The 9,082-nt window shown below is 42.4% G+C and overlaps 1 protein-coding gene across 1 annotated transcript in view; it reads right to left on the bottom strand.

Moving 5' to 3' along the window:
* The window catches only part of LOC104462353 (teneurin-4-like), a gene marked incomplete at both ends in the record, with an annotated part of 39,336 nt that extends 30,766 nt beyond the window's left edge, over positions 1-8,570 (bottom strand). The window contains 3 exons of the mRNA XM_010074265.1: positions 763-998; positions 3,032-3,130; positions 8,318-8,570. Coding sequence (XP_010072567.1) covers positions 763-998; positions 3,032-3,130; positions 8,318-8,570 — 588 coding nt within the window. The remainder of the gene's footprint in view (positions 1-762; positions 999-3,031; positions 3,131-8,317) is intronic.
* Between the last annotated feature and the right edge of the window lie 512 nt (positions 8,571-9,082).

Raw genomic sequence — 9,082 nt, 5'->3', positions numbered from 1 at the left:
GCACCATCGCCGGGGCTCCTCTGGCCCGGCTCCAGCAGCTCCGTGTCTGTCCTGTGCTGAGGACCCCAGAGCAGAGCAGAGCAGGAGAATCCCCCTCCTCGACCTGCTGGCCATTCTTCTTTTGATGCAGGCCAGGATACAGTTAGCTTTCTATGTGCTGGGTTGTGTTAAGCTTCTCCTCACTGCTGCTCCACCCAAGCAGCAAACTTCCCCAACTCCCTACTCAAAGAAGTCCCTGTTGGACCACAATCTAAACTCAGTACTTCCACATCCTCCAGGTCACCCTATGACCTTCAATATCATTGGTTAAGTGGTTAGGATGTACCACCAAAAGATTGAATAAAACCACATTTTTGTGTGTCAGGATCTAGGTTCTGACCCTGTTTCCATCAAAGTCAACAGCAGAGAGTTCCCATGGACCTGGATGTGGCTGGGACTGGGGCATGGACCTCACTGCCTGTTTTAATGGGCTACTTTGAGACAACCTGGTGGGTTTGTCTCACTCCAGGTACACTTTCCTCTGCAGAAAGTACAGTCCACACCATTAAAGGGAGTACAACGTATGACTCAAGTTGTACTAAGCTCTTTTGGTTTTAGGCTTCCTACCATTCCACTGCAACCTCATTTAAGTTAACAGAGGCCTTATTCCCCCGTTACTTTGTACCACGATCTCGACCTTCTGGTTCCCAAAAATCAGCATTATGGGTGAGTTTGTAGAGAATTCAAAGGAAAGCAGAAAAAAAACCCCCAAAATTAGCTTACCTATGAAATACGCCAGCAGGATCACCAGCGTGACAGAGATGACAATGGCACTCAGAGCGGCGCATTTCCAGTTACAGTACTTATAGGGTTTCTTCAGGTTAAAGGCAGGCCTAGAGAAGGTACTTCTGGGAAGGGGCCTGGGGGGAGGTGAGTACACAGTGCTGGACGTCAAGGGATATCCCGGCGACGTTGTACAAAAAAGGGGAGAAGTGCCTCCAGGTTTGAAGAGGAAGTGCCTGAGGGAAGAAAGAGCAACAGCAAGTGACTCCTCACACAGATGGAATCAGAGGGGAACCGTGGGGTGGGAGGATGGCGACTGCTGCCGGGACGAGGAAAGCAGCTCCACACAATGCTGGCTACGGACACGGATGGCATGCACGAAAAGAGAAGAGTAAAAATCCAAGGCAAGTCACACAGAGTAAAGGAAAAGAAAAGAAAACAACAACAACAACAAAAAATTCACAGTGCCAACAATGCCACAGAGAACTCTTGAAGGACAGGAGTCCCCTCTGTGGAAGAGCTGGCGTTAGAGTGAGATGAAAACCCCCAGCACAGCTACGACAGACTGGGGGCACGGGCAGCACCGGGGGCCTGCTCATGCCCTACGGAGACTGAAGAGGAGCGTAGGTCGGATTAAAGAAGGGAGGGTGTTTACCAATTCATTGATCACTGCATGAGAGCGTTTTTTATATGGCATCAGTGAATGGAGATGGGGGTACAGAGCTTAAGCCATTCCGTAGCACCCAAATTGTCACAGAGGGGAATATTCACACTGTCCCCACCTGGCAAATGTAAGCATTGGACAATGGCATGGCTAAAAGCATCCAAGTCCAGAATTCAAGTTCTGTGTATCGCCAGTGGGAAGAGGCACCTGCTTCCAGAAAGCACTCCAGAGAATCTCAGTTGGATGCCTACCTTTAAAAAGTGTGAATTACTGTCAAACGCAACAGTGTTTCCTGTCCAGTGACATATTGGGAGGCACCAAATTTTGCCCATAACTAAAAACGCAGCCTGAGAGCCAGCCTATGAGGATCTTGTGCGAGGCTCATGAAAGTCAGCGCAAAAAGAACCCATTGCAGTTCATGAGTTCCTGAAATGAAATGTCCCAACGGGAGTTCTCTCCGTGGGAATCCGAAATGAAAACCCTAATTTTGGTGGGACATCATGAAGTAGGAGGCATTAAAATTCCAGGAATGAAACTTGGGAAACAGATCTGACTCGTCTATCACCATGCTGATGTAAAACAAAAATGCAGCTAGTGAGGACTGAGAACCAGCCCCAGTGCAGTTTGCACCATCTGCCATGGTTTATGGGGACAGATTTGCAGCCAGCGTAAATGCAATCAGCATAGGTCCATGGGAGTCAGTCAAGCCAGTGGATTATACGGGATGAAGACATGACTCTATTTTCCTCTTGAAGTCACTTGTGCAAGCAGCGAGAGAAATGTCACATGCAAAAACATCACCATGCAGAAAAACATGCAGTATAAAGTAACACGTAATTCTCAAAAATTGGTGTTTGTGCTATTACAACAATGGTTTTAGTGGTACTCTAAGCATGACTCCTGAGCATTAGAGAAAGATTCATTATTTCTACTAATGCTCTACATCAAACCATTCATTTTTACAAAGAGTCAGATGTTTTGGAAGGTATTTATTTAGACACATGTATCTGTTCTGAGCAAAGAGGTACCTGCAGTGTTCAAGTACACCAATTAGATCTTCAGTTAATGATGGCTACCAAATTGGAAACTGCTAACACAAGGTCAACAGTTTCAAGTTAAAAACTGCTTATAACTTGAAAGTTAAATGATCAAAAGTTAGATAAAGATGCCAGAATGGGTGGTTAAGTCAAAATCAAAGGTTTGGCTTACATACACCACTAGCAGATGCTTGTAAGATAAGGTATGTGGAAAATATCAGTTTAACATAATAATGGCTTAAGATTTTCAAGAAAATGACATTAATCTTAGTTTATGTGGGACTCAAGATTGCTGTAGGTACTTCTTATCAACAAAATGACTTTCCAAACAACAAGGGGAAAAAAAGCAAATGGCATGCTGTGGCTCACTACAATATTAATACGTCTGCCATTAATATGTACAGGACACCATGCTCCAAGCTCCAGAACCTGATTTTTTCAGAGCCATCTTGGAAGAGGCCAGCAATGGTGTTGCCCTTAAACATCATTAATATGACCAAATGCTTTCATGCAAGGATCATAATGACTGTACAGTAAACACGTAGAAGACCACGTAAGTGTCACATACCCATCATTGTAAGCACCGTCATGTCGGGAGGAGGTGAGAATGTCCATCTCAATGAGGTTGTCCTGCAATGTCTCTAGGAATGTCTGCTTTGCTATGTTTCTACATACATATGGAAACATGAATGAAGCCAGTGAGTCATGCATATATGAAGTGTGATCTTATAAATCACAATGGTTATAGTGCAGTTGTGCATGGAATTAGAATGATGGACCATATATTTATATGTATAAGCTGCTACACATATACATATATAGCTTTTAAGAATGTTTACTTCTCTCTATATACACTATATATATGCATATACACACATATAAGCACGCACGCCCATGTGCATGTATAAAAAAAGTTGATGACTTTCTTCATTTCACATTATTTATTGCCAGTGACACATGAAACCTTCTGAGCTGCTGGATTCCAAAGACGACATTTCAATCCAGCACAGCTGTAGCCTCGTTATACTCTTGCATCTGTGCCACTGTCGCTCCGAAAGGCACAGCACAGGATCTATATCCCACTGTGGCCAATACCTTGGTAGCGCAGTTCCATCTGATGTCCTCATGGATTTCCAGCGAAAGTCTGTCACTCTTTTGCTTACGTTTCTGTTTTGCATTTGAGAACTTTTTAATTACCGATTTGATTAATTTGTTTTCCTTTGTGGAGCAATAACTTGCCATTTAGAAGTTTCAAAATGCAAGTTTTGCTCAATATGAGTATTCCAAATAAATGTCTCTCAGTGATAAACAGACAGAAGCTGGAAAAAGGTTATGCTGTAACCCAAATTCCCATACCAGAGTATTGGGGATGTACAGGCAATAGGCGAGATACTATGGGCTTGCAAATGAAAAAGCCTGGCTTTGACTTTGCACACGACAGTTCTATTTGGCAATATCTGACCTCCCCGGCATGTACTCTGATGAGTCACATTTTGACCTACATATGCTAAACAGTTTTGTAGTTTTTAAGGAGAATAGCAGGAACATAAAGTCAGACGCACAGTTGGAAACAGACTGTCTTTCTCACCTTCAGGCTCGTTTCTCAAGACCTGGTAAAAGAACATTCTTCCCATCTTTTTTTTTTTTTTTAAAGTCCTGATTTTGCCCACGTCTGTTTTCAGCATCAAAACTGAATCTAAGCCTGAATGGGAATAAATTCCCTGGCCAAACATAGAAAAAGGAACACAGCAGCATTGTGCCACTTTATCGCTTATACAGGAATAAGTGCTTACAGGATATAAGTGACATGATGTGAACTCAGAGGACTCCTCAGTCAAAGAAACTGGACTCTGGTAACACCAGAAACCAGCCCCGTCACATTATACAAACCTTGATACTAGCTCTTCTAAAATGTCCTCAACCTTAATTTTCATTTCTACTTCCTCCTCGTCCTGCTGCTAATGCCAGCACTTGTTTAGCTCAATTTACTACTTTTGGGGGCCTCTGGGTGGCTTTGAGAGAACAGATCTACTCCTTGATCTGAATGACAGTAAAGTGACTCCTACTTATGGCTTTGGAGTAAAGTGGATCGACATGCATGAGCTGTGTGCCAAATATCAATCCAGCCCCAAGTGTCGGTGGCTTTCCTCACATTCCCTGGGAATGCAGGAAAGGTTGGATGTTGAATTCAATGCAAAAAGAAGCAGCGTATGCGCATGCACGGAGCATTGAATGGGGAAGAGGCAAGGCATCTAGCAACACACCAACCAACAGAAGTTCATCAGGAGTTCAAATCCATCTCAAATTGTTTCCATGACTTTCAGTTGTGGATTTTTGATAAAGCAGAAGAGGGGAGGGTTCTATAATCTCATAATGTATGTAACAGAGAGGTCGCTGGGTCACCGAGGTGACTAATGCGTGACTGTCCTCTTCACTGAAGGCTGGGCAGAGTCCACTCCCTTGGAGATCACCTGTGAATAGCTGTCTAGTTACAAACCACTCTCCTCTCCTATTATGAGCTGTGGTGGCATAATCTGACCTTACATGATTACCCCATGAAACATCCTGGGAACAGAAGCCTCCTGAAAGCCGCTGGTTTGTCAACTAAATGTCCATCTAGTCGGCATTTATTTGGTCCTGCAAGGTCAAACGTAAAGGAGCAGAAAGGACGCCCCAGAAGAAGGAAGAGTGGGGAATAAATACAAGGGGAATTGACTTACCTGCGAGGAGTGATGCTGAGCAAAGATCTTCTCGTCACAACCTTGATAATACATTGCTTTTAAAGCAACAACAAAGGGAGCAGACAGGAAAAGAAAGAGGAAAAAGGAGAAACAGAGAAAAGGAAGTAAAGGGAAACTAAGAAAAAGGAGGGAGAGAAGAGGGGGGGGCTCTTCCTCTTGCAACTTATAAAGTTCTCAGATATCGGATACACTTATCATGTCAGCTGTATACTAGTGCTACCCATCTCTGCTTGCGTCTGCATTACAGGACGGAAATTTCCAGGCAGTGACAAACCATTCTAAATTTCCAGTTCCGAATACTGCCTGGAGTCCAGAGCAGTCAAAATGAAGCATCTTCAAACTCTGGGGTGCTTAAAATCTCTAACTGTAGGCATGTTTCACAGCCTGCCACAATCCCTGGTTAAAAGACGCAGCTTTCTTCATGTTTTCTCTCTCTGTTGACTAATGTGAGATTTAAAAAAAAAAAGGATATTCAACAGAAATACAATTCCATTTTTGACATGAGATTACTATAATCTCCTATTGCTATACTTCAAAGGCTTTAATTCTTGGATTAATGTCTCTTGGCCAGGATTTATTTTTATACATATTGGACATTTTATTCTCTTAGGTGGAGCTCTTTTTTTGGTTCTAAAAATCTTTGCAGCGGGGAAGGTCGACTTGATGGAAGGTGTGGAATTGGGCATCCAAGTTTGATAAAAAGCTCTGAAGCCTGTTTTTTTATGTCTACAGAATTCCCACCGAAGGAAATGCAAGAACTCTGCATGTCAGAAGAGCGAACTATTAGAGTGGAGATTTGTCACAGATTTACTGATTGTCTATGCAGCACAGCCTCTTTGTGTTATGACACCTCTATAGCACATTTTATTTTCTTAATGTTGTTTGGTGAAGGAAAAAAAAAGTCTGACAGTCATGCTTTTTAAATGTGCTCATCTGTTGTTTGGCATAAAATTACACATTCTTTTCCAGCATATTCACTGTCTGAAGAGTCACTGGGCAAAATTATGGCATTCCAACCAGCATGTCAAAAGCCACAACATCAGTCTCAAAATGACCTGTTTTCTACCTAATTAATAAAATGGTTAAATTGAGGATTAATTACAAATGCAACTGATTTGTGATGCAAGTGAAATCACCAAACAATGCAGAAGGATCTCTTCACGCAGGTAGACCTCCGACATTCTGTCCAGTGAACAGCAATAATGTGACCAACCTAACTTGCAGAAAGAACGGTCTGCTTCAGATCTTGAAAAAATTTCATCCACAATGATTTAGTGGAGAAGAAATGAGGACAGTCTTTAAGGATGTAGTCATTTACAATTTCACAGGAGCAGTCCAGGACTAGCCAGATAATTGTTCTATCTGTGAACTCCTGCATTGATTAAGATGTGGTGCGGTCGTCACTCCATCTCCCTCTCTGCCAACAGAACTGTCAGACAAATGAGGGCAGGATGGTTTCAGCAAAGACCTTTTATCTCTCTCATTTCTTCACCAATCCAGCAGCAGGGACATTCCTTCTCAATTGTAAGGTGGTGGGTCCTGAAAGACTCCAGTCAGAGGTGAGGATGTCTTGGTACTATATTACCTGTTCTCCAAAGAATTCACAGCCTGGCTCAGAAACAGGCACAGGGCTTTCTCCAGAATTATAGAGGATCATTCACAAAAGGGCTGCAGGAGTGGGGCCTAAGTATTTTTTAATGTAATTTTTGTTTTTTCCAGAAGAAGTAGCATAAAAGTCAATGCTTGAGTTTATATGCTCAAGAATTAGCAGCACAATATAATTACTGAAACTGTTGCCAAATCACACTTGCAGTACTTGCTTATAATTTTTTTTTAATCTTTTGGATCCAGCTTCTTAGTTTGGTCCTTTTAATCAAGCAGTTGCAGAGAAATTAATTATCCTTAAACGCCATAAAACGTTAGATTGAGGTCTGTTTTGGAAGTTTCAGAGGGCCAGCAGCCATAGCTCATTCTCAAAAAGATCGACAGCCACATTCCTTTTTAAAAACCCTTTTCTTAGCAGAAGCTGGCAAAACATTTGTACGTTTTGTCCCAGGATACAGACACAGGTACCACGGATCTCAATGAGATTCCCAAAGGCAGTGACGTAACAAATTTGGCCCCTGGCTCGGCTTCCTGTTAGTATATGTTTTTTGCTGTCTAAAATCTTTCTTGTTGGTTTGAGAAGGTAGAGAGAGAGAAAACAAAAGGTAGCTAAGTAAGTGCACAATGTTAGGACTGTAAGACTTCTCTCCAGACTGAAAAAGATACCAAGCGTGGGGGCTCCACACTTGACTCCAGCATCTCCAGCGGCTCCTCAGCAGCAAAGAAAACGGTGAAGGAAAAGCTTTGGAGAATGCAAAAACTCAGTTTCAAGTGGGACAGCAAGAGGAAGATGCACTTACCATCCGATGGGAGGACTGAGACTGAGGGAGTATGACAAATCCCTTTTCCAGAACCTACACAGATCCTAAACAAAGCTGTGAACTAGAACAACTCAGTGCACCCTTGTCACACCCTTCGTGTGTTGCATAGGTGGAAAATTTAAAAGCTAAATGGAAACACAATGAATTGACTGATGTTATGCTATCCGGTGTTTCGTGTTTGCCGGAGCAATGTTGTAGGACAGTAAAATGCAGCAGCCGACCTCTCCTCATCAGGTAAAACAAGATCAACCTTTCCTGAATGATAGACTACAAAAGTATCTGCTTGACGAGGCACAGCGAGAAGGCTAAATCTTTTCAATATATTGACTGATTTCAGTTTCTTAAATAGGATATTGATTTATCCTACCACACAGGAAGAAAAGACATTAAAGGAAAATAAAAGAAAGAAAACCAAGAACTTTATAATTCCAATTCCATTTTTAAATGAGGAAAATAACCTTATGAGCAGGTCTTAAAGACAATATTTTTAGTTTATGAAAGAAGAGTGATTTCCTCTTTTCCTAGTCCAAATAAAAAGACACAATGAATAACAAATACAACTCAAAATACCTAAGCCAAACACCAGGTCACAAACTGAAGGGCTAGCTATACAGATGTGTGTATTTTCCATAACTTCCTTAACACACACAGTCAGAACATTGCAAACTACTAAAGAAAATGACCTACCTAGTCTCCAGTGGGATGTTACTGTTAAGTAACCAGTTGTCCTGAGCATGGGCTGGCTCTTGAGTGCTGGCTGGCTGTTCTCCAGAAAGCGAGTGGTCTGTAGGAGCTGGGCTGGGGTTGCTGCGCGGAGTGAAGTTCCCTCTGTTTAGGGAACTGATGGAGGCTGCATGATGTGGATTTGGGGTGTGAGCATGTGATATTGGAGGTGGTGGAGTTCGAAGTCTCGAATGATTTTGAAGATTTGGAGGATGATCTGAAACAGAAGTAAAATATTTTTAAGGTTCATGTTCCATTCTGCTCTCATTTCTGCGCAGGCACTCCTGAAAAGTATGAAGGCTGGGATGCCACATATCCTAAATCAAACTCCAAAGGGTAACATAGCTTTGTTCCATATGCTCTAATGACACGTGCATTGATCCCCAGATGGTTGGAAAAATAGTTCAGGTTCATGCACAAAAGTTCTGAAAGCTTACAGCCCTGCAAATCCTGCCAGCCAAGTTAACTCCGATGAACAACTGCAGGTTGCACACTGCAATCTATCTGTGACACTGATTTGTGATAAAGCATGAAAAATACAACCAGCCTGGATAGACAACACTTCAGAGCAATTTTATGATGGATATACAGCTCCCAGTGAAGTTTGTTCTGCCTGTTTTGCCGGAGAACTTTCAACAGTTAAGTCGACAAGAAGACTGAGAATACATTCAATCACAGACTGAGTTTAGGCAAAGCCATAAAACTGTATCAGGGTTACACGGTGTAACA

Source organism: Pterocles gutturalis, unplaced genomic scaffold (assembly GCF_000699245.1).
Source record: "Pterocles gutturalis isolate BGI_N339 unplaced genomic scaffold, ASM69924v1 scaffold12262, whole genome shotgun sequence".
NCBI classification, from domain to species: Eukaryota; Metazoa; Chordata; class Aves; order Pterocliformes; family Pteroclidae; genus Pterocles; species Pterocles gutturalis.
Note: the sequence above shows the minus strand (reverse complement) of the source record. Positions and strands in the feature narration are given on the sequence as shown.